The sequence below is a fragment of the Notolabrus celidotus genome, chromosome 20 (assembly GCF_009762535.1).
Source record: "Notolabrus celidotus isolate fNotCel1 chromosome 20, fNotCel1.pri, whole genome shotgun sequence".
Classification (NCBI taxonomy): domain Eukaryota; kingdom Metazoa; phylum Chordata; class Actinopteri; order Labriformes; family Labridae; genus Notolabrus; species Notolabrus celidotus.
Window position 1 is genome coordinate 4,528,595 of NC_048291.1, and position 24,796 is coordinate 4,553,390.

A 24,796-nucleotide genomic window follows, 5' to 3' on the forward strand; every position below is an offset into this window, starting at 1 on the left:
TTATTTTTGAGCGACTTCCACCTCCACTGCAAAACAATTGCTCTGAGTGAGTGGCCGGCTCTATGAGGACATACCTGCGTCTCACTTAAACCCACCGTCCCCCCTTTCCCGAGCCGCTCCAGCCCCCAGGCATCTCGTTGTATGGGGGCTATAATTGTTGCTGTAAATTCTGCCGCTCCCCTACGCCCCTGTCTTAACCGCCCATTACGCATGGTTCACTACGGCCCTTGTTGATTGCAGCTGTCAAGAGGAGCAGATTTATGCACTCTGGCTCAGAGATGGAGGGATGGAAGGGAGGAGTGAGAGAAGGGTGATTAGGGGGAGGCGGGTTTATTGGGTGAGCCCACGCTTGACCCCCCCCTTCCTCTGGCCCGGTTTACCCCTCCTGGCCTAGGTGGAGATGAGTGAGGGTGATAAACCAAAAGCAGTCCTGTAAAGATGACTTGGTCCGGGGGCCTGCAGGATGGAGGAAGAAGTCTCTAAAGTGGGCTGGTGGTGATGAGATCTGGGCTTGATCCATTCAGCTTTGTTGTGTGTATGTGTGTGTGTGTGTTTTTTCTGTTTCACACACACTCTTCTCAGCCAGCCTCTCAGACACCCTGTCCTTTCTCAGAAAACACCACTTGTGTAACAAAGGCTGCTAATCTGTTGAGTACAGCAGTGAGCCCAGTGTGTGTGTGTGTGTGTGTATGTGTGGATTGCACTTCCTCAGCCCATCACAGAGTCCACTGTGGTCACACTCTAATCCACTGAGCCATCACAGCCCTAAAATAAACCATTATACTCTGATAGGTCCTGTGCTCAGCTCTGCTCTGTGGCTCTGTTGTTATATATCATCCGGAAACTAATCAGTTAACAGTAAACTGGAATATTAATTTTTAGTTTGTTTGACAGTGCAAAGAAATTTAAGACGACCCACTTCGGTCACAGAAATAGTTCTGGACAGTTTTTTTGTTCCTGCTTTTATTTAATAACTAACTGAGAAATCTGAAACTAATGTTATATGATATATATTTAAGCATTTAGCATGTTCTGTTTTATTGTCCAGCTTTCTCTCTAATCACTTGGCTACTATATACTTGATTGTGATTGGTCACAACCTCATAGTAACAGTTATTAATGCTGAATAGCAAGAGTGAAACAAGGAACAACCAAGCGGCAACCTCCGGTCTGAAAATATGAGTCCAATGTGGAAGTGCTCAAAACTGCAGTTCATCAAGGATCCACTAGAGGCTGGCTGCAGAAGTACTGGAAACCACATACTGATCTTTACAGCAGAAATAAACATGTTTACAGCCTGGTTAAAAACAACGAATGTAGTCTGGATAGCTCATTTCTCGATTGGCACACACTGTACGGGGGGTGAATTTTTTCATAACACCATAATTTCAAAGATATTGAGATTACAAGTCTTCCAATGAGAGGCACAGCTGACTTGATTGACAGCCAGGACCACTGTAGCTGTTAGCTAGGAGGCTCAAAGCCCCGCCTCTTTACCTCACACTCGCTCGACAGCAGTTATGTTGAGTTCAGCATTTCCAATATGGCTGCCGCCAACGGTTGCCCTCAAAACAGCGCTTCAGAAACAGACGGGTGACGTCACGGATACTTCGTCCATTATTTATACAGTCTATGGGAACAACCAGTGCACACATTTCATTCCAGCTACTGTCTCTTTAAGGCTCCAATTGCATTCTAGAACTCAGCACTCTGGAATCCTCATCCACTGTTGCCATGCCTCAAGTTGTGTTTCCATATTTTATTTTTTTGTCATATTTTGGGGCATTTTTTATTTTAATGGACAGGACAGCTGAGGAGAGAAAGGAAATGTGGGGAGTAGAGAGAGGGGGAGGACATGCAGTAAATGGTCAAGGCTGGAATTGAACCTATGACCTCTGCGACGAGGGTTAGAGCCTCTGTAAATGGGACACAAGCTCAGACAGCTAGGCCAACAGCTGAGTGGTTCTGATATATGACCACATGTTTTGGACCCCAAACTCTGGAATTGGGAAAGTTTGGAAATGGCCAAAAAAAATCAATCAGTGTCTGTTTTATGAGCGTTACGTTTATTATGAGTGACTTTTAGCACAGCCATTAGCTACTTTCCTCACTGAGGAGTTAGCAACACTGCTGCCAGCTCAGAACCATAGGCTATATTGTGTTTTCCCTTGCATTATTTTGGGTGCTTTTAAACAGTATCCTTTGTCTTTTGATGTTTTACTCACTTTTTCTAAAGTCATATTTTTTAGGCTTTTTTGCCTTTATTGATAGGACAGCTGAAGAGACACAGGAAATGTGGGGAGTAGAGAGCAGGGGAAGACATGCAGTGAATGCTCCAATGTCCGGGAGTCGAACCAGCGACCTCTGCGACAAGGACTATAGCCTCTATACCTGGGGCGCCTAGACCGCTAGGCCACCAGCGCCCCATTACTCACTTTTTCACTGTTACCTTTTCATACAGTTTCGTCCCACTAGTGTCTTCTCCACTCACCCGTCCACACTCTGCAGCTTCTGTTTGTTAGCTAGTGATAGATAGAGCTTGTTGCCCGGTTGGCAGCATTACTGTAACTCGGCTAAACGTGCACAAGTCTCTAAGTGGTCTCTAAGTTGTCCTGCGGGATGATGGGATGCCATAGTAGCGGCAGTAATGGAATTACAGGAAAGACCCTGCCCTGGTCGCATTTGGCGAAAGGTACAAATGGAGGATGAGACGGAGTGAGGAAAACAGAGCCAGAGCCAGCACACCAATCCACACTGTGGCACTTATGGAATTACCCCGCTCACCTTCTTTAGGCCGAATAATCAATGGCGGTCATTAATAATTCACACAGTCTTAGGAGGGAACCATAACTGTCATAAATGGTAATTTTGTTTGATCATTACAATCCTTTTCATTGGGATAAACAGACAACATTATTCATCAGCGTTAGGTATAAATATTCATGACACGAACACATTCTGTAAACAGAATAGCAAGCGACCTGCTGGAAAAATATACATCCAGGCTGTATTGATGCGATTTCCCCTGAATGATGAAATAATTTACAGCATTGATTAAGATGAAGGCTAATCTTTACGAGGCATATATGGCTGCGTGTGAATGCACCCTGGTCTCGCTCTGTCATGTAATGAATGCATGATGAAGTGGTGTTTGTCTTTCATCGGGGGGGGCGGCGTGGACGCATCACAGGAAGTTGGGATTGTCACCTCCATCCCTTCATTTGCCACTGAGAGTATCAAGTCTGATCTGCTTTGCATTTTTATTCATAGCATCATTGCTTTCATAGACTCATGGAAGAAGAAGAAGAAAAAAAAAAAAACACAATCACAGTTACTGCTGCAATCCATATCTATCTGTTGTGTCTGAAATAAGTGCTCTGATATTAGATTGTGAAGACGGCGCTTTGCTTATGAGTAGGAAGAAACAGATGGGCTATTACAGATACAGAGACTGAAGCAAATTGAGGTCATCGAGCAGGTCTAGCGAATCGTGCGTTCCGAGACGTCAGGCGTCGGTGTAAAGGGAGAGGAAGCAGTTTTTTTGTTTAAAGAGGTGTCTTTGGCGCAAATGTATTCAGCGCATATGGGAGAGGATGGGCCTCTGGGCACAGACAGCCGTCAATGGGTAGGGATAATTTGATGAATGCGTTCCCCGCTCCCTCCACCCGTTTCATAACCAGATTTCTTGTTCTCTGGCTTTATTTTTGTCTCTCCGATGAAGTGAGAGTGCTGGAATTTGCTATTCATGCTGGCTCGTCCGTGTGACCGCAGGGCTGGGTGACTTTAGGAACGGGAATCTCTCTGTTCAGGCTGCCTCCAGCATTGTTCCTCCTCTTTGAGCCTGTGTTGCTCAACATGTGAGGGTGTGTTTTTTTTTTCTTCCAGAAAGGACTGAGCTTGTGTCTAAAATGTAAATGACGAGCTGTCATTACAGCCGAGGCAGGTTTTTGTCTTTCAGCTGCTTCTATCCTCAGCCACACGATTTGATCTCCGCTTTGTTTCCCCCCCCCCCATTTTTTTCCTCACAAGTGTGTCGGTGCGTGTACAGGATCCGTGGGAGCAGCCACTGAATGCAAGCTACTCACCACCAGGGAGCGATTTAAGGGCCTTTTATAGAGATAGATCCGAGCGGTTTACTGGGCTGAAGCTGGCTCCCAAGAATTGTGACAGACATGTGCCTGCTAGACCTCATACATAAACCACTGGGGTGTTTGTATGCATTTGTGCGTGTGTGTGTGTGTGTGTGTTTGTGTGTGTATTATTGGGGATAGCGATAGCTGTTGTATCTCTGCTCACGTGCCTTCCCTTCAATTGCCCAATCAGTCAGTGGACCCTTCAGACAGTCTCCTCTTAATAAGGAAGCTTCCAGCCCAATTCCCACAGATAGCCTAAGTAAATCAAACCGGTGAGGAGGAGAGGAGAGCCTCTTCAATCAGGCTCTAGAGAATGGAGCCCGGGCAACTCCGGCACTCCAGACAATAAGAGAGAGAGAGGCAGGGAGGAGGCGGGGATACAGTGATATTCCCGTATGGTGATGACTACTTTCACACTGAGGTATACCATTCATCTGGGCTCAGCCATCTTCTCAGAGCCGCATCTCTGCACCCCCAGGTCCTCTACACTCTGCATCCTGCCATAAAACATTCCCCATTGTAATTCATGTTATGCTGTGAGAGGCCTGGGCCTTTGGTTCAGGCTTGCAAGCATTCACACACACACACCCCCCCTCCATCCCTTCCTCTTCCGCCTCCACCTCCATCCACCTCACTTGCAGGCTTATAATACGGTCCTCATGGCGAGCTGAGCGAGCCATAATACATGTTTTGTATTCAAACCCGATAGCAGCCATTTCAGGGGGCCCCAGCTTGCACATTGGTCAGGGTTCAGGTTGGACCATTCAGAGCGGTCCCACGATGGCAATTTGGGGGCTAGAGCGCTCCAGGCCACATGCGCCTTGTCCGTCCATCACAGGTGAAGAGGAGTAAAGAGGGACAAGAGGGAGCGGTGCAAAGGGGAGGGAGGCTGAAGTCGAAAAGGCGAGGCCCTGGCATCTGCATCCGGCCAGGCCAGCAGATGTGGCGATCCTGGTCTATTTGAGCTAAAGTGATGATTAAGGGATCATGGCCCTTAAATAGACAATCCTGTTTACCCAGTTTAGGGCTGCAATCAATCCGCCACTCGCCAGATTAATTGAGACGCTTCCGATTGATTTTCTTTTTTTTTTCTCTCTCCTCACTTCCCTCCACCTCCTCCACCTCCTCCTCCTCCTCCTCCACTCCTGCTTGGCCTTCCTATCAATGACTTCTCAAACTGCGAGGCCATAATTCATGAGAGAGGCTGCAGGGGTGGAGCGGGGCGGGTTGCATAGGTAAGTGCATGTTAAAATGTGTGACACCGCGTTAATGCTTCCCTACAGTAATGTACACACGTGGTTCAACGGTGACATTGACTCTGTCTGGCCAGGAGAAATCTTCTGTTTGACACACTCATGAAAAGTCATTATAGTTCCTTTGACATAAGAGCCCACTGTTCCCTATCCTTCATAATCATTCCTCTTCACACATACTTCTCACAGCCTCGTCTTCATTACTTCAATGTATTGGCAGAGGAAATGTCAGGAGAGGTGACAGGGTGAGGACATCTCTTTATTTTTCACCTGTAATGATCCTCATCAGTGGCGTTCTTCCAGAATAGATGTTTTTTGACCAGAGGAACTTTACCCAAGAACTACGTGCGTTTCGACCGGTGGACCCAGGGTCTAAATTTAGTTCAGGGGTAGATAATCTCCCCACTAAAAAGCCCCTGCTTGGGGGGTAGTACTTTTCAAAGGTCCTGTGACTTTCAGGGTGCAGGGCCTGCAATGCTGAACGTGTCTGATTGGTAGATTAACCGCAGTGTTTTTATTCTCCCCGCCGTCCACAATGCCATCACACACATCTGTGATTCACTGGATTTCTCTTCCTTTCATTAGTTTTTATTTGTTCTATCTTTTTTGTATGTGTGTGTACTTTTCAAAAGAAGAAGCTGTGATTCTCTTGATTTAGCAGCTCGTAAGTGTAGTCTTCTCTCAGCCCACCGTGAATGCGTCTCTCCTCCCGGTGTTACGGTTTTAAAAGTGACCCTGTGAACTGGAGACCTTCAGCTGAACGGAACAGTGTTTGTGGAGGTGTTTGCGGCTGATCAGGTCCATGCTCTTTCATGTCAAGTTCGTTCTCTTCTCAAATGGTGATGTCTTCATTTACTCTTTCTCCATTCTGCATCTCCATCCGATCAACCCCAACTCCTGCAGCTCGACCTACTTTGTCTCATTATGCCTCTGACTTGGTCTTGACTTGGTCTCATTATGCCTCTGTCTTTGTCTTGACTTGGTCTCATTATGTCTCTGTCTTGGTCTTAGTCTTGGTCTCATTATGTCTCTGTCTTGGTCTTAGTCTTGGTCTCATTATGCCTCTGTCTTGGTCTTGACTTGGTCTCATTATGTCTCTGTCTTGGTCTTGACTTGGTCTCATTATGTCTCTGTCTTGGTCTTGACTTGGTCTCATTATGTCTCTATCTTGGTCTTGACTTGGTCTCATTATGTCTCTGTCTTGGTCTTGACTTGGTGTCATTAGCCATGTCTTGGTCTTGACTTGGTCTCATTATGCCTCTGTCTTGGTCTTAGTCTTGGTCTCATTATGTCTCTGTCCTGGCTATGACTTGGTCTCATTATGCCTCTGTCTTGGTCTTGACTTTTTCATTATGCCTCTGTCTTGGTCTTGACTTGGTCTCATTATGCCTCTGTCTTGGTCTTGACTTGGTCTCATTATGCCTCTGTCTTGGTCTTGACTTGGTCTCAGTATGCCTCTGTCTTGGTCTTGACTTGGTCTCATTATGCCTCTGTCTATGTCTTGACTTGGTCTCATTTTGTCTCTGTCCTGGTCTTGACTTGGTCTCATTATGCCTCTGTCTTGGTCTTAGTCTTTGTCTCATTATGTCTCTGTCTTGGTGTTAGTCTTGGTCTCATTATGCCTCTGTCTTGGTCTTAGTCTTGGTCTCATTATGTCTCTATCTTGGTCTTGACTTGGTCTCATCATGTCTCTCTCCTGGTCTTGACTTGGTCTCATTATGCCTCTGTCTTGGTCTTGACTTGGTCTCATTATGTCTCTGTCTTGGTCTTGACTTTGTGACATTAGCCATGTCTTGGTCTTAGTCTTGGTCTCATTATGTCTCTGTCTTGGCCTTAAATTGGTCTCATTATGTCTCTGTCTTGGTCTTGACTTGGTCTCATTTTGTCTCTGTCTTGGTCTTGACTTATTGACATTATGCCTGTCTTGGTCTCATTATGCCTCTATCTTGGTCTTGACTTGGTCTCATTATGTCTCTATCTTGGTCTTGACTTGGTCTCATTATGTCTCTGTCTTGGTCTTGACTTGGTGTCATTAGCCATGTCTTGGTCTTGACTTGGTCTCATTATGCCTCTGTCTTGGTCTTGACTTGGTCTCATTATGCCTCTGTCTTGGTCTTGACTTGGTCTCATTATGCCTCTGTCTTGGTCTTAGTCTTGGTCTCATTATGTCTCTATCTTGGTCTTGACTTGGTCTCATTATGTCTCTGTCTTGGTCTTGACTTGGTGTCATTAGCCATGTCTTGGTCTTGACTTGGTCTCATTATGCCTCTGTCTTGGTCTTGACTTGGTCTCATTATGCCTCTGTCTTGGTCTTGACTTGGTCTCATTATGCCTCTGTCTTGGTCTTAGTCTTGGTCTCATTATGTCTCTATCTTGGTCTTGACTTGGTCTCATTATATCTCTGTCTTGGTCTTGAGTTTTTCTCATCATGTCTCTGTCTTGGTCTTGACTTTGTCTCATTATGTCTCTATCTTGGTTTTGACTTGGCCTCATTGCGTCTCTGTCTTGGTCTTAGTCTTGGTCTCATCATATCTCTGTCCTGGTCTTACTTTGATTGAAACTCATTAGAATACTGTCTCAATAGCTGCCACTCTCAGACATCATAACCCGGCCTTGGCTTTGTATCCTCGACAGCACTAATGTATGGAAACCCGTTACAATGGACATTATGTATGTATGCTTTTGACGTATGTTTATGCACATCTCATTTGGAAGGACTCTTTATTTATTTATTTATTTTGATCAGAGGATGACGGGAACGTAAGGTGATCATGACTCCACTCGTCTGCAGCAGCTCTGCTTTATGTGAGACATTGTCTGTCAGCCATCACCACCATCTGTCAGCTCAGAGAATCTTTAAAGACTGTTCTCTGCACTTTGCCTTCAGGGCAAACACATTCCTCATGTTGCTAACCCCCCCCCTCCAACTATCACTCCTACGCCCCCCCACCCACCACCAACCTCAGCCTCCAATAAGCACAGGGAAAACAAAAGCAGGAAAACAAGGCAATGAGGGTATCAGTTTTGGCAGCGCCTTCTGAGCGCTCACTCTCGCCGAGGCAGATTTGTCAGGCTTTGCGAAGCTGCTCCTTGACAGCTTAAGCACAGCAGCTATACCTCACTGTGCATTTTCTGAAACGCCGTGTGGAAAAAGTAGCCGTAGATCATCTCTGCATCCCTTTTCCCTCTGGTCAGCGTGATGAGCAACATGGATGATTGCATGAGCATGTTATGTTAATCAGGCTGGTAATGCAGTTTGCTTGTTGGTGATGCTTTATTAAATGTGACAGGGAACATCAACAGGGATAAGATGGCATGTAGTTAGCTGTCCAACGTAGCGTTGGGAAACAAAAAGGAGCGCTCGGACGATCGATTTCTTTATGCGTGTCACCTGAATAATAAAAGAGCTCGTCACAAACAACCACACGTTTGTTTGTGGTGTGACAGCTGCTGTTGAAACCTGTTTTAGCCACACATACAGCAAGTCAACTAATATCCGTTACACTCACAAAGCATATGCATGCATGCAACACGATGGTGCATGCTCCATATGTATAAAAGCATCTTAAATATAGATTTCTCAGATGAGACCTGCAGGTGCGCCAGCAAGGTGCTTTGTGGAAGCATGGCACTTCCTCCTTCTGTCTTGTGCTCTAATTTGATTACAGACTGATTAAACCCTCCCTAATGCAGTCAGAGCTACGGCATGCTAATGTAATAAAATCACTTACAGCTAAAACAGGTTAGCTTAATTGGCAGGAGGCACGATGCTGGGATTTGCATTAAATTATTTATTTGCTTAGCAGACGCCCTTATGCAGGGCAACTCTCAATTCCATTATACACATTAGCCATTTGCGCAGCCAATTTAGCTTGAGCACCTCGTTCAAGGATAGAACAACAAGTGTCGAATCGACCCCCCCTCCCCCGCGCCACTCTACCCCCCCCCATCCACTACCCACGTCGCCGTCCCTCCATTTTGTGTGCTTGCTTGTGTTTCCTGAGGAACTTCGAGACAACAGGAAGTGGTTCCTTGGATGGCGGAGCACCACTGACACTTTGTTGGCACCCTTGCAGAAGCCTCTAAAAGTCTTTTTGCCTTCCAGCGATCCAGCATGTCCACTCAGTGTCTGGTGTTAAACATAAACAGCACACAGCGACATTAGCGCGCCGTCCCGGTCAGTTCACTGAAAGTCAAAGCGTAATTGAGCTGCTCCATTAGCACCGGGATCAACCAGATGGTGCCCTCGTTCTTTTATTCACCCATTTATGTGGGTATGTCATTCTTCCAAGTGTTGAAAAAAAAAGACAGCAAGAGATGAAAAGAGTGTGTGTGTGTGTATGTGGTTCAGGGGGTTAGGGGTGCTCATGGATAACAGTGGGGGCCCTTCAGACTCCCACCTGTTAACTAATCTTCCGGCCTGGACTGTCAGCACGATCATCTCTTTCTCCGACAGCCTAATGGCTAACCTAGTTATCAGACTAACTGTACACACCACTGATTGATGTCTACACTTAAATGAATGAATTCCATGGGGGCAGTTGGATATGGGTGTGTGATGCCTTTCTAACCCATGACTTTAATTGGGAAATGGTTGCAGTCCAATTATGTACAGGCACCAAAAACTACCATAACATCTGGTGTAGAAGACGCACTTTTAATACCTTTGGACACCTAAAAAGTGAGCTGCATCCTATACACCAGTGCAGCCAGTATACCAGTGTACAATGCAAGGCATTGAGAGGTATTCTATTGTGTTAGAGCAGTCGTTCAATTACAATTATAAGCACATGCTTACTACCATTTGCACTCTTAGTTGCCCTTGGAATTATTTGTATTGTGAAACCTATGAATCTAAATACTTCAGACCTGTTCCATAGTGATAACCAGGTAACACTTCAATTTGAATCATGTAAATACCACTTGTATACTTTAAAACAGAGGGTCATTTCATTCCTTGTGGACTCAACATGACAGCATTTATACTTAAATGAACAGTAGCAAGACTGGCATATCCCTTGAGCCACTAAATGGTATCCTAACAATGGTACATATGCTGTTTTTAATGACACAGCAACATTTTTCTAATTTATTAGAAATGTATTCTAATTATGTCACGGACCCCCACGCTATGGTACATGGACCCCACTTTGAGAACCACTGTGTTAGAGGATCTCACCCAAAAGATGGCGCTCAATGAAGCAAGTGACCACAATGCCCAAAGTCTACCTGATACATAGCGAAGCAGTGACCAGCGGATGATGCAAATTGGTCATGGACTATACCTCACAACTATCAATGCTACCAGAGGCTGTGCTCAACTACTGGCAGGGGGTCGATAACAGATGGGACTAGAAAGAGCTACACATCTGCAGTGAAAGTCGTCGAGCAGGAATGCAGTTTGAACCTTCTTTGCTCTGGGAGCTCCCCAAATATGGACTGCGTCTTGTATACAAGGGAGTTAATTGTTGTGAGGATGACGGATGCATTGGCATCTAAGTGAAAAAGTTTTATCTAGATTACAGCGGGATCCTCTGGGTGAAATACAATAATACAATAACATATTTATCTCTTCATTTGATAAGAGGGATGAGATAAGATAATCCTTTATTGGTCCAACAATGGGGGAATTTACAGTGTCAGCAGCATAGTGGAAAGTGCAAACATTAATACAAAAATATTGAATTACAGGTAATTAAGAGTAAACTAGTGTATCCTTAGGAAAATATACACATAAATAAGCATCAAATTGTATAAAATAAATTTACAGTACATCTACAGAGGATGCAGCACTCTTAACAGGGGAGATTATTGCACTTGTAGTCATTGTTTATAAAGCAGGACCACTAAGTGATACTGTATATTGGTTGCACTGGTATAAGACAGCTCTTAAAGCTCCTGTGAGGAGTTTTTAGTTAGTCATGAAACAGACTGAAATTAACAAGGATGCCTTTTTATGACCTATACAAATGCAAACAAGACCAACAGTTTCCAATAATATTTCCAGCTCTTATTTTGAAATGTTAAATGCAAGTAACAGCTGCGAGGGGGTAGGTGTCAGATCAGCACGCTAATATATTCTTCCGCAGTGATTGATCAATTTCACTTTTAAAGGACATGATGTGTAAGTCTGCCTGATTATGTATTATTTATTTATTTATGTATTATTTAAAAGGACCATGCATATTAATTAACATTTCTGTAAATATGCCAGAGTTAGCCAAAAGGCTAGTTTGCATCCGTAGTCCCTTGCCAGATGTTAAAAAAGGCTCCCTAAAAAGATCAGGATTAAACAAAGATAAAATTGAGTAAAATCAAATCAAAGTAAGAAGGTAGAGGAGAAACCAAAACACAAACAAACAAACAAAAAAGAGAAGAAAAGAAAAGTACAAATAGCACCATACGATTAAAAATGACGAAAAGCTACATAAGGACATGATGTGACAGTTTTTGAGAGAGTGTCCATGGACGTAAAATACAATCAGGAAGCAGCAATGAGGAAATGTTAAAGAAGACATATGTAGACACAACAGGACAACATTTAACAGTGCTGTACATATTTGCATCTGGCAGTGACTACCAATCGTTAAACTAGCTGCATGCAGATCAAATGAGGCAACATATAGACTGAGCGACAGGTGAGCACAACGAATAGACAACACAAGCAAGCAACAAGTACAAGTACAGCAACAGACTGTATATGAAATGGACAGCGTTGCTCCGCCTTTTCCTGTTGTACGGTTTTGAAGCCAAAAAATCCCTCTCCTGGGCGCCGCCATTGTGCAGCCAGAGCCTGTGAAGCCACCGTAATAAGCTCCGCCCTACAGCGTGACGTCACATGATGCTGTGTGTCCTTTTAAGTTTCTCTCCACCGCGGCTGTGAATCAAAGGAAACAGGAAGTAAAACCCCGTTTTTTAAACTCTAATAACTAACGAAAAAGAAACTTTTCAGGAAAAAGAGGCCTTGGACACAAAACAGTGAAATACTAACTACATATCACCACAGCATACAGATGTGAGAAACATTCGTAGGACGTGTATTTATTTTTTAAAGTTTGACTGATGGATTTTTTGACCTATACTGCAGCCAGCCACCAGGGGGCAGTCACACTGCTGAAAGCCTCACCACCAGCCATCCGAACCTCTCCCTTGGTTCCAATGCGCAGCCATCGTGCAGCCAGAGTCTGCGCTGTAGAGAATTTGTATAGTTGCCACGGTAATTTCTGTGTTGCCACCCAGCATAGCATCACAAGATCCTATGGAGTTTCCCTCTGTGGCAGCTGTCAATCAAAGCAAACCAGGAAGTAAAACCCCCGTTTTTTAACCTCTAATAACTAACTTTTTTTCTCTAAGTTATATTTTTGGCATTTTTGCCTTTATTGCATAGGAGAGCTGAGGATAGACAGGAAATGTGGGGAGTAGAGAGTGGGGGAAGACATGCAGGAAATGGTCGACCGGCCGGGAATCGAACCGGCGCCCCTTGCGACAAGGACTGTAGCCTCTGTATGTGGGGCGCTTAAAATGCTAGGCCACCAGCGCCCCACTAAAAGAAACTTTTCAGAAAAAAGAGGCCTTGAACCCAATCAATCAATCAATCAATCAATCTTTATTTGTATAGCGCCAAATCAACAAATGTTATCTCAGAACGCTTTTACAAACAAAGGAGGTCTAGACCACTCTATGTCAAATTATGAACAGAGACCCAACACCAAGACAGGGTAAGACTCAGTCTGACCCCACCTTAATCCACCATGAGCATTGCACATCGCAGTATTTAGCTACACTGTTAAAAGGTTGCTGTAAATTTTACAGTAACTTACTGGCAGCAGGGTGCCAGTAAGTTACTGTAAAAGTCTTTACTGTAGTATTACTGTATTTCTTTTTTACAGTATCAAAACTGCATTTCAATACACAGCTTAGTTACTGTATTTTTTATAACAGTATACTTACTGTATTTTAATTCACAGTATCATTACCGTATTTCAAGTTGCAGCGTTATTACTGTATACTCAGTAAAAGTACATTTACTGTATTAATATTCACATTATGATTACTGTATTTTCTATCATGGTATACTTACTGTACACGATTTGAAATTACAGGATCATTACTGTACTTAGAGTATTAGTTTTCACAGCAGTATTTCTATTTCTTTTTTAAACTTTACAGTTATCACAATTTTTACTGAGAATTTATCCTAGCAATGTGGTTTTGTAAAAAACAATACATACATAGTTTTCAACACAATAAATAAAAATGACTCAAACATTTGTCTTGCCCCAAAAAGTTTGTTCAATAATTAGTTTAATTATTAATCATTGTTAATAACATATATACAGAATATAGAATATACATGAAAATCTAATATACAAGGTCATAGCCATAACCATTAACATTACCTGCACTGGGAAAATACAGTTATGCTTGGATTTCAGAACACAGATATTACATTCAATTTCAAAATTCTACCATTTATTAAATATTAAAATCGAATATCAAATCTCTGTCAGTTAAATATGATGTCAGTCAGATGGGAAAAGACTTAGAACAAATGAAGCTCAATATAGAATACAGAACGGACATAAGGTAAAGCACTAACACAACGTTATAGCAGCTTGATGACAGAACAGACTAAATATATACATGTTTCTGTTGAACTCTGGAGCACAGCCGATTCAGATTTTTTCAAATTCGATTATTATTATTCGGCCTGATGTATGCATGTATGGTTTTAATAGTTCTGCCACTCAAAATCCACAAGCTCTTTGATTAGTGACATGACACGTGGATTCAGGCTGGATAGCTTTCTGTTTACCCTCTTACCAGAAGTCCGGCTGATCATTGACGTAGCCTGGCATTTGGAGCCATCAGGGTTTAATCTAAGAATAAACCTGTAGGAGAAATGAAAAAAAAAATCTGTTAATCAATGAAATATTCTACTTGAATCTACAAGAGGCAGATTACGTTTAGACAGATCAGCAGTCTATACAAATGTGTGACAAATATATAGACAAATGCTTATTGTGCATAGGGCTGTCACTTTTTATTCTAAAATGTGAACATTCATTTGACACTAATTAAAATTCAAACTATAATTATCTGTAGAATTCCATTTTTTACAAGTTCATCAGGCCATTAGAAGTAGTTTTCCTTTTGATCCAGCAGAGGGCACTCTTTGGATTTACTATAAGCCTGACCTTTTGACCCCCTTGACTCTGATGTTTACTCTGTGATTACCAAAAGCAGCTTCAACTCTACTGCATCACATTGTGGCTTTTAACTGTTTCTTATATCAACCATAAGGCTATAAAATATGAACACAAACAAGTACCTACACAGCTATACCAAACAGGTTCATCAAAGTTTTACGTCTGGAAAACGATGACTACTAGGGCCGTGTTAAGTATTAATTAAGTTAAATATTAATATCAGTGGTATCTTTACATCATATCTTTCACAGAGGAAATGTTGCAAAGTCATCTGTAAAAAGAGCTGATTGGGGGCGCCGTTGGCCTAGCGGTCTAAGCGCGCCCAATATACAGAGGCTATAGTCCTCGTTGCAGCGGTCAGAGGTTCAACTCCCGGCATCTACCATTTGCTGCATGTCTTCCCCCACTCTCTACTCCCAATATTTCCTGTCTCTCTTCCGCTGACCTATCAAATAAGGTGAAAAATGCCCAAAAACATAACTTAAAAAAAGAGCTGATGGACAGGCCTGAGTTGTGTATTTCTAGTTATTTGAGCAGATCTTCAACACATCGCTGGAGCTGTGTGAAGTGCCCTCATGCTTCAAAAGCTCCACCATCATCCCAGTCCCAAAGAAACCCACCATCACAGGACTCAATGACTACAGGCCCGTCGCCCTGACGTCTGTGGTCATGAAGTCCTTCGAGAGACTAGTGTTGAGCCACCTGAAGGACATCACAGACCCCCTGCTGGACCCCCTGCAGTTTGCCTACCGGGCAAACAGGTCGGTGGAGGATGCAGTCAACATGGGTCTGAACTACATCCTGCATCACCTGGACTCCCCCAGGACCTACGCTAGGATCCTGTTTGTGGACTGAACACTAAACCATAGCAGTGTCATACCTGTTTGATAAATACTCTCTGTAAATATACATGTAGATATACAATGCAACAATTCTCAAAGCAGAATTCCATATTTCTATTTTTTGTATTATTTAACTTCTATTTTTATAATGTTAAACTACCTCTGCAACTCACCACTGCACTTTATCATATTATTTTAGCCTGTACATATTAGTCAAGCCTATTGGTTGTCTCTTTGTATTTATAGCTAAGGTTATTGTTATTATATTTTTTATTTTATTTTTTATTTTAGGTCTTATTCTTATTCTTATGCCTTGTACATAGAGAGCACAGTTTACTAAAGTCAAATTCCTTGTGTGTTCAAGCATACTTGGCGAATAAAGCTGATTCTGATTCTGATATTTTTAGACCTTTTAGCTAATCATATTTATATATGCCTTTGCTTTCTTTCATTATTCTTGTCTTTTTTTTTGTTTTCTCTCCTATGTGAAGCAACCTTAGGTGTCTTGAGAGGGGCTATATAAATCTCAGGTATTATTATTATAATTTTTATTCTTTACTGATCCATCTCCAATTTTACAAATCTCAAACTACACTTGCAAATCTGAATAATAAAAGCCTCTGAGAAATAGTATATAGAAGCACTTTGTCTTCTACCCCGTAGATGAAAAAGTTACGAGCAAATATAGGGTTGTGGCAATTTTGTACAAGGCAGCTGTGTTACTCTTCAACAAACTCTTCAACAAAAAAAAAGTGTACAACCTTTTATGACAATTATGAGAAATCCTGAATAAATTAAACAACCTTATATTTGCTCATTACTTTTCCATGTATGGAGTAGCAGAAAAATACTCCCATCTGTGGTGCTCAAATTCGAACAAACCATATATCATTTCATGTAACAATTGAAACTATCTCTTTTGATGAAGTTATTATACAAACCTCTGAATAAACTCAAGCGTACTGGCTGCCTCTTCCTGGTACTGCACATTGAAAATGTAGTAACAGCAGAACAGGACGGCTAGTGCGGAGGGAAAATCTGTTAGTTCTTGCGGCTGGATAAGGACTTGTCCCTCCATAGTCAGCATCCAGGATGTCGCGGTGAAAACAGAATCCCCTGTAACACATACAGCATAATACAGCTTTTTAGGGTTGTATATAATATATGTTGTGTTACTACTGCGATAACTCAAAGGTGGTGTTGTCCTGACTACATTATACTGAGAGGTGCTCTTAATTTTCAATAACACTTGTGCAGACCCTGTTCCAAAGTGCCTCTTCTAAATGGGCCAGTAACTGCTTGAAGCAGTCACAAGATCACTTTCTTTAAAAAAAAAAAACTTCTGTTAGGTGTTCTACATTGTCAAAGGTCATACAAGAAGAAACTTGTAGTAGATAACTGCAGACTTGATATTTACAGAGGGATTCCTGTTTTGTGTTTTTTGTGTTTTGTATTGCTGGGGAGAAGGTGGGTTTGAAATCAGTGCAGTGAGTTGTCTGCCCGAACTAGCTTGCAGGCAGCGCTTCATATTTGGGATCTGTTACATCACTGATATAAAACATTGAAAAATTTGGTCGGTCATCTTACCACGCGCTATCAATCTTGGAGTGCTGGGTATAGGAAGGCTGCCTTCTACATCTGCTGAAGTTGCAGTGACCTACGAGCAGCAATGTAACAAAAAGATAATAGAAATGACTTACAATTCAAAAAACTAAATTTTAACTTTTTCATTTGATAAAATACTAACATCAGCCAGAAGGAACAGTGCATCCTCATTCTCCTTGAAGAATGCCATCAGGGTGAGCACCGATGCAACTCCATGGTTGATGTCTTCTTCACCATCGTCGATGTCCTTCAGGACTTTCCTGACTTCCTTCTTCCACCTTTGGAGCTGGCTCTCAAAAAAGTGGATGACTTTCTTTCCCTTTCTGCAGAGGGTATCCAGGAGTCTGCCACCAATTTCTATCCCAGTGAGTGTGTAAAAGTGACCACACATGAACTTCTTTAAAAACAGAAATGGCCACTGATCTTTCATTTCGTCAATACTGGGTGGGGGATTGCTATTGATAGCATATCTTTGAGTGGCATAGGTTATCTTCATAAATTCTTCTACCTGGCCATGTTCTGCTGCTCGAGGCCCCTCTTCAGAGAAGGAGTTTACCATTGCCTTCCTTTTTTCCTCTACTGATTCTGGAGTCTCATCTGCAGGGAGGTTGAGTGGGTGCCAACTGATGCAGCCATAACTGTCTGTTTTTGAACATTTTGATGCTGGGGCCTCATTGCTGGATACAGGCTCGCTGTCATTGACTGGACGTTTTACTCTTCTCACTCTCACCAGTGTGTTGTCACGATTTACATGCTCAACCCTTGTTTTGATCTGGTTCAACAAGGACCCATAACCACAGCCAATTAGCTCTCCTTCCATTGTTAAATCTGCAAAGCTTTTTGGGTACTTGTCAGTGATTCGTCTTGCGATTTCTGAACACTGGTTTCTGGAAGGGTTCAGGCATAATTCACGGATTGAATCTACAATGATTCTCACCATGGCCAAATGGTCCTGCTTTCTGGGTTGCTGGCCTTGTGCAACACATTGTCTTAAATTTGGAGTCATTTTCTCCCATGGGACTTCATAGGATGACATCCAGTCACGGCTGTGGATAGGGGCTGTGGGTGATGTGCTTGAAGATGAAGAGCCTGCCGTACAGTTGCCTAGCTGGTCAGATGTGAGGTTTTCACGGCCTGTGTGAGGAATTCAAACATTTAAATGTCATTATTGTATGTATTTCAGCACTTTCAAACAGTCACAATAACTAGTCTTTAGAAACCAAAAGCTGAAAATCTGTACCCTCTACTTTGTATTTCCCAAAAAATATTCACTTCCCTGACCACATGAGTATTTAAATATCTTGCTATGTGTGAGGGTCAATCCTATTTCAAACGAACTATGTACAAATATACACTATATACACACAAAAAAAACAAATTCTCCAAGCACAGACCTCTGTTTTAACCAAGGTGTCAGATGCAAACCTTAAAACACTAAGTTAATTAAAACATGGGACCAGAAGTTTGAAAATGTAAAGGCCACAACATCACTGGAGTCAACAGACAACATGCTAAATTGATTGATAAAAACTGAACTGGTCTTCTAATGTCCTCAGAAGCAAAGACAGAGAACAACATCTCTGTGTGACAGGCACCATAACACATTTGAATTTGTGACTCCAATACATAAAGTAATCACCATAAATAACTGGTACCAGACTATTTACAAGCAGTTCAATATCGTAACTATATGAAATGTATGTGAATAAACAAGTGTTTTTAGCAGATAAAGAGTTTGGTACTCACAGATTTTAAAATAAAACTTCTTTATGGATTGTAACATAACTGGTACAATTAATAATGAATGACCTGTCAGGTAAAAACTTGGGGGTCATTGGCTATTTACAGTTAACAACAGTGTTACTAGTCTTAAAAAATTGTGACTGCACTGCTCTGTTCAGTGTCAAATATTTCAAAAGCAGGAATGCACTGTTAATTTAGGACGTAATATTTCTTACCTCGATTCTTGAGGAAGTGTATGAGTCTTCGGCCAGCAATAAGTGGGACGGTATCTTTTAAGTCTTCAAAGGTAACAAACTTCAGATCACATTCTGTCTTCACACCAATACCAGCCAAATGTGTGAGTAGATTGTGATAATCCCGCTCCTGGAGTGCGGGGAGGGCCTTCCTGATGACGTCCTCCACTGACTCCATATCTCTTAATTTACCTAAGATAGACAGAATGATGAAAAGGTACAAGATTAACATCAAATCTTTTGTACAAAGACAGCGGGTAGTAGTCAGCCAGGGCCTCCACACTGACACACACATAAGAAATACCTGAGTCAAGGAGGCAGTGCACACCTAGGTCAACTAAAGGCACTGATTGGTATTTTTCAACGATAAAATTAACATTTGACGAGTTAATCAATATGAGAGCAATTTTGCCAAAGGTGAATCCCTTGTCGCCATCCTCCAGAACTACAACCATGGATTTCTGGTATCTAGTGCCCTTGTATGTAACAGCTGGTGTCACTAATGTGCCTTCACAGATGTCTTTCAACCTAACAGCATCCTGGATGCCAGGGTGGTACAAGTGGCTGTCAAACTCATCAGCTTGCTGTACTAGAAGTTTTGGCTTGAAGAGACTGCCAGCCTGAAGATAGGCTTGCAGAAGCTGGTGTCTCTCTGCCAGAGTACTGTTCAGGTTTTTGAAGTTATGTAGTTTCCTTGCACACTGCTTGAAAAATGTGTGCTTGCTTTCAAAACGCAAACTCCACAGTCGAATAAGTGGACCAAAATGAAGTATGAGCTCTGGATAGTGCAGTAAGAAATGGTGCTTTGGTTTCAGTTGTGCATCTGGAAACAGTAAGGCTCTAGAGTCAACATACTGGTTAATGAGAAACCTCAAATATGCTACCTGGTTAGCATGTATTTTTGGAGCTGTTACCATATTAACTATCTCTCGTAGCTTCAGGCACAACTGCCAAATCTCATCCTCCAGTGGATTTTTAATGCGATCACCTATTAGCAGTGGGAGTAACCGGAGAAAACACCAGTTCTGAGCTGCATTACCCCCTAGTTTTTCACTGCCTGCCCGCAATTCACATGGTTTATTGTTGACATCAGTTCCAGTATACTTAAAAGAAGATATGTTCCTGTTCAACTGGGTGTAAGTGAAATGCTTTCCCACAGTTACAAGCTGCTTGATGAAGAGAGAAAGATCTGTTGAAACAACACCTTCAAAAAGGTCGTGTCCTAAGCATGGTGGGAGTCCTGGGTCACATACATGAAAGTGTTTCAGGCTATTAAAGACAGAGTCAAATTTTATGCCATTTACTTCACGTAGCTGTATATTTCCAGAAAGCTCATCAACAGAGTTTTTGTAACTTTGTTTGGTGCGTGGGAGACCTAATTCTGTTGGAGCATTATGAAAAGCAGGTCTGTCAATAAGACAATAGCGACAGAAATATTTACTTTTACTGAAGTTTTCCGTGAAACCACCAATCATGTGTGACCCGAGGTTATCTCCAACTATTGCAAGGACTGCTCCTTGCATTATTTGACCACTGTTCAGCTCAACCCCTGTATCTTCAAGATCTTTCAAATCTTTTACAAGAGGACCAAACACTTTTTCTTGCCCAAAGAACTTGAAATCCTCCTCCTTACAAAGCATAACAAGCTGTATAGGGTCTATACAGGACCTGTTGTGTGGAGAAATTTCTGACAGGGTCATGTATACAGCAAGTTGCTTGTGTTTTTTTCTCCCCGAGCCAAGGGGATTTACCACTTCGAAGGCATCCTGGTACAAGATAATAGACACTGAGGACATACCCTGCTTAAAAACATCCTTGTCTTTAAAATTCCTGCCATCCCTGACATCCTCCAACAAATGTGGATCATCTGATCTGTGCTCCTGTGCTTCAGTATACTGTGCTTTAACTGAATCATGACTCAAAAGAGCCTTCAGGGTCTCACTTACTGATACATACTGCAAGAAACACTCCTTTCCTTTGGCATTTATTCCAAGGTATATTTGTTTGGGTGCCACATAGTTAAAATTCCTCTTGAAAAATGTCTTCCGGGTTTCATCTGACCTAAATGCTCCCTCATTGTACAACCTCAGAAGATTGCTCTTGTTTAGACCTGCTACTATGTTATCAGTGTCACTTGCTGACACATTCAGCTTTACCAATTCATCCCTCAGTTTTGAAAAGATGTGTGCCATGCTGTTGTCTTGCACCATCTGGAATTCCTCTATCAGACTTTGGATAGTGGTGGCTGGTAGCAACATTTTAGCTTGCATCCTCAAATAGAACAGTGCCAAATTTGTCAGAAAAGTTTCCTCCACATCATTGCCATTCTCATCCTCATGAGGATGAGCCTCATCGTCTGCGTCAGTCTGAAAATGCATATCCTCCTGAGAACCAAGGGAAACAAGTGTCTTACAATTTCTGTTTTTGTGTGATTTCCTATCTATTTGGGCCTAAAAAAACACCTTACAATTTTAATTTTTTTTAATATATTTTTAATTTTTATTTCATAACATGTCCATTGTAGAGGACAACAGGACGATATTTGCTTGAAAATAGAACAGAATTTAGAAAATGAGAAAAAAGGAGCAGATTATAACTTTAGAGTGATTTTGACCCAAGAACACATTCAATTTTAACAAAAACAATAAAATTCTGTATCACTCTTCTGTTACTTGTTGCTTGCAAGGACAAAATGTTTGTAATAATACATTATAATGTAACGTAAAACATGTATTCAGTTCAACAGTGAACTATAAGACATAGAACATAAGTAGTTCTGCTTTTCTTCTTCCTCTGGATATTTTAGCTGTGATAATCCTGGAAGCATGTTTTCTTTTTGGTTATGCAGAGGAACATCTTGCATTTGGTGCACCTGATGTATGTCTTGCCATTGCAGCCCTTGTTCCTGCATCTTTCTGCATCTTCCTGCATCTTTCTGCAAAGATTTTGTTATCAATGTACTGTGAAAAGTACTGGATTGGACTCCAGTATTGACGGATTTTAGGGTCATCTTGATAGGCAGGAAGCCCAGGTAGCACAGGTGTGAATCTGTTTTGATGGATGATAAAAACAAACAAAAAAAAAACACAAAAAAAATTCAAGTTAATAAAAGGAGTAACAGTTAATTTTTTTAACATCAATTTGGATTAATGCAGTCATTTTAGTCATGGATATGATATGACTCCCTATTGACCAACTTTATAAGCATATTTTTAGGTAACTTGCATATATTTAACAGCATTTACACAGTACAAATACTACAATAATCTAACATGATCATAAAGTGTAATACATTAGCCTGAAACAAAAAAAAACATACAAGTTAGTCCTGGCCCACAGAGCACGACGACTTTGCTGCTCCCTCTCTGCCTCTGACTCATCAGATTCTCCTGCATCTTCTTCCTCTCCTTCTTCATCATCATCTACACCTATCACAGGCTGATACTCATCCTCCTCATCCTTTTCCTCATCTGAAAGTTCCAAATCTGAATCTCCCTCCACTATCCGGTACAGAATCCTCTCTGCTTCACTTCTTTCTCCTACAACAATGTGCAGTCATTAAATACATTAAAATGGTCCTGGTGTCCACTACAGTTGACATTCATTAAATGCCTGTTATTTCAAAACAGAAACAATGAAACTGTTTTCAGATGTAAAAATATTATTCTTAACATGTTTATGAACAAGAATATATATAATTATCATGGTAAAAATAGCAATAGATAAAGAATATTTGACTTACCTCTCCTCTGTCCATAAAATGTGGTTGCTGGTATGGCAGCCATCTTGATAGAGGAAAAAAGTAAAGTTCCCAGCATGCAAACCAATCAAATGACACATCAATGGAAAGCCCAGGATGTCCCCTGCAGAATACTATAGGGCTTGGAAGGGTAACTCCAAATACTTTAGCAAGATACAGGAGAACAAAATGTCTATTATAAAGGACATTAATGAATGGGCCGGGTCTCAGGAGGTTATGACTGTCGGTATTAATATCCTGGTCATGACTACATATATTTTCTAATTGAACAGACTTTTGCACAAAGTATTTGTGTTTCCTGCTGATGTGGGATGTGAAAGATGATATAACATGAAAATTCTTCTTACAGTCAGGAAAGGGACAGATTACCTTCTGCCCGTCTTTTAAATGCATTTTTAAATGGTCAGTCAAGGTGAGCAAATTTGAAGATGAATGCTCGCATCCCTCAACAGGACAACCCGCTGCGTGTGTTACAGCAGGTGAAGGATTACGGCCGACGTGTTTATTTGGCTGTGTGTGTTTCCGACGCATGTGAGTCTGAAGGGCTGACAGTGTCTTAAAACTGCAAGGACAAGTTGACATACCACAACCGAACTCAGAATAAGCCAAGTTCCTATGCGTTTTGACATGCCTGTAAAAGCCAGAGAGCGTCCTTACTGTTAAATCACAGCGTTTGCACACAAACGGCGCGACCATTTTGACACTTACCCCTCAACGCTAATATCACAATAATAAGCAAATGTTCTGCATGTGTTGTTGTTCAACTGCTAGGTTCATTTAAATTATAAATCCAGTATTACCGCTTTGAAGTTACCAGGCGCCGAGGTCCCGACCACCCGTTCAACAGCCACAGAACCGCTCCAAACGAGACCCTCGCCGACAATCCTGTCGAAAATAAAGCACGAAAGATTCACCTCACAGTACAACGTGAAGAAGTCCGCTTAGCTGAACATAACTCATTGCACACCCCATGCTAGCTTACTCTAAACGTTGACTTTACTCACCAGTAGACGCTGCAGGACACGCTTACTCCTCAGTCCACAACTGGACCTGGAAAAAAAACATCACATTAGAAAACTAAAAAATGATCCCCGTCTTGAATGTTGCTCAATATAACTCCATTCTCAACCTAATAAATCATGGTGGAAGGAGCTACTGACGAGCAAAGCTGTCTTCATTGGAAAATTATTACTGAGTATGTGTTTGTGTATGTGTTTACTCGGTAGAATATGGTAACATGCACGTCGCCAAATGAAAAGGTTTCCTTTAACACTTTACACCACATTTAAAGACGAAAAATAATTAATATATATATATATTTCAATAAATATTACAAAATAAGTTTGTGAATATCATTAACAATCCTTGTTAGCTAATGACCTTTCGGTTGGTTAAATCAACAGCACAATATTTGTAAAAGTCAGTGGGAAATAAGCCTAGCTAAGACCTTGGTTGTAATGTCTGTTTTATATTAATATAAATAAATATGTACTTACTTTTTGAGATGTAGTAACTCTAAGCAGCTTTCTTCTTGAATCCTCCTCTGACCACCAACTCCACCAAAACCGTTAGAAAAACTTTTTCAAAGAAAGTTTGCTCCTCATTGGTCAGTTTCTCCCGGGCAAAATTGAATTACAGTAGTGGTTGAATATTTTCCCATAATCCTTTGCTGCTTACAGTAATATACTGCATATCATTTTCGCAGTAAGTTACTGTAGATATTGTGGTTAAATACTGTTGAAAATACAAAAATCAGTTACAGTGTAGTTACAGTGGTGAGGACAAACTTCCTTTAACAGGCAGAAACCTCCAGCAGAACCAGACTCATGTTAGACAGCCATCATGCCTTGACTGAGTTGGGTCTGGAAAGACAGATAGAGGGGAGTAAGAGAGAGAGGAACGTTTGCAGCAGGAGGACGTCTACTGCAGCTCAGAGGAATCTACGAGACAAGGGAGCTCAGGGACTCCAGAAAGGTCTATGGTTAGTAACTTTAATGGGACAGGCAGAGTTGAAGCAA

The 24,796-nt window shown here is 41.7% G+C and overlaps 2 protein-coding genes across 2 annotated transcripts in view; one reads left to right on the forward strand and one right to left on the reverse strand.

Annotated features, from left to right (window-relative positions):
* LOC117832468 (RNA binding protein fox-1 homolog 3-like) overlaps window positions 1-24,796 on the forward strand; it is a 366,580-nt gene that overhangs the window by 59,947 nt on the left and 281,837 nt on the right. The gene's annotated exons all lie outside the window — the stretch shown is intronic.
* Window positions 13,733-24,391, reverse strand: LOC117832466. Its single transcript, XM_034711611.1, has 8 exons — window positions 24,275-24,391; window positions 23,783-23,828; window positions 23,579-23,663; window positions 19,001-19,210; window positions 17,185-18,176; window positions 17,025-17,094; window positions 16,379-16,553; window positions 13,733-14,277 (listed from the first exon to the last, which is right to left on the reverse strand). Exons 4-8 carry the CDS (start codon window positions 19,194-19,196, stop codon window positions 14,118-14,120), a joined length of 1,593 nt encoding a protein of 530 aa, XP_034567502.1. The 5' UTR covers window positions 19,197-19,210; window positions 23,579-23,663; window positions 23,783-23,828; window positions 24,275-24,391; the 3' UTR covers window positions 13,733-14,117.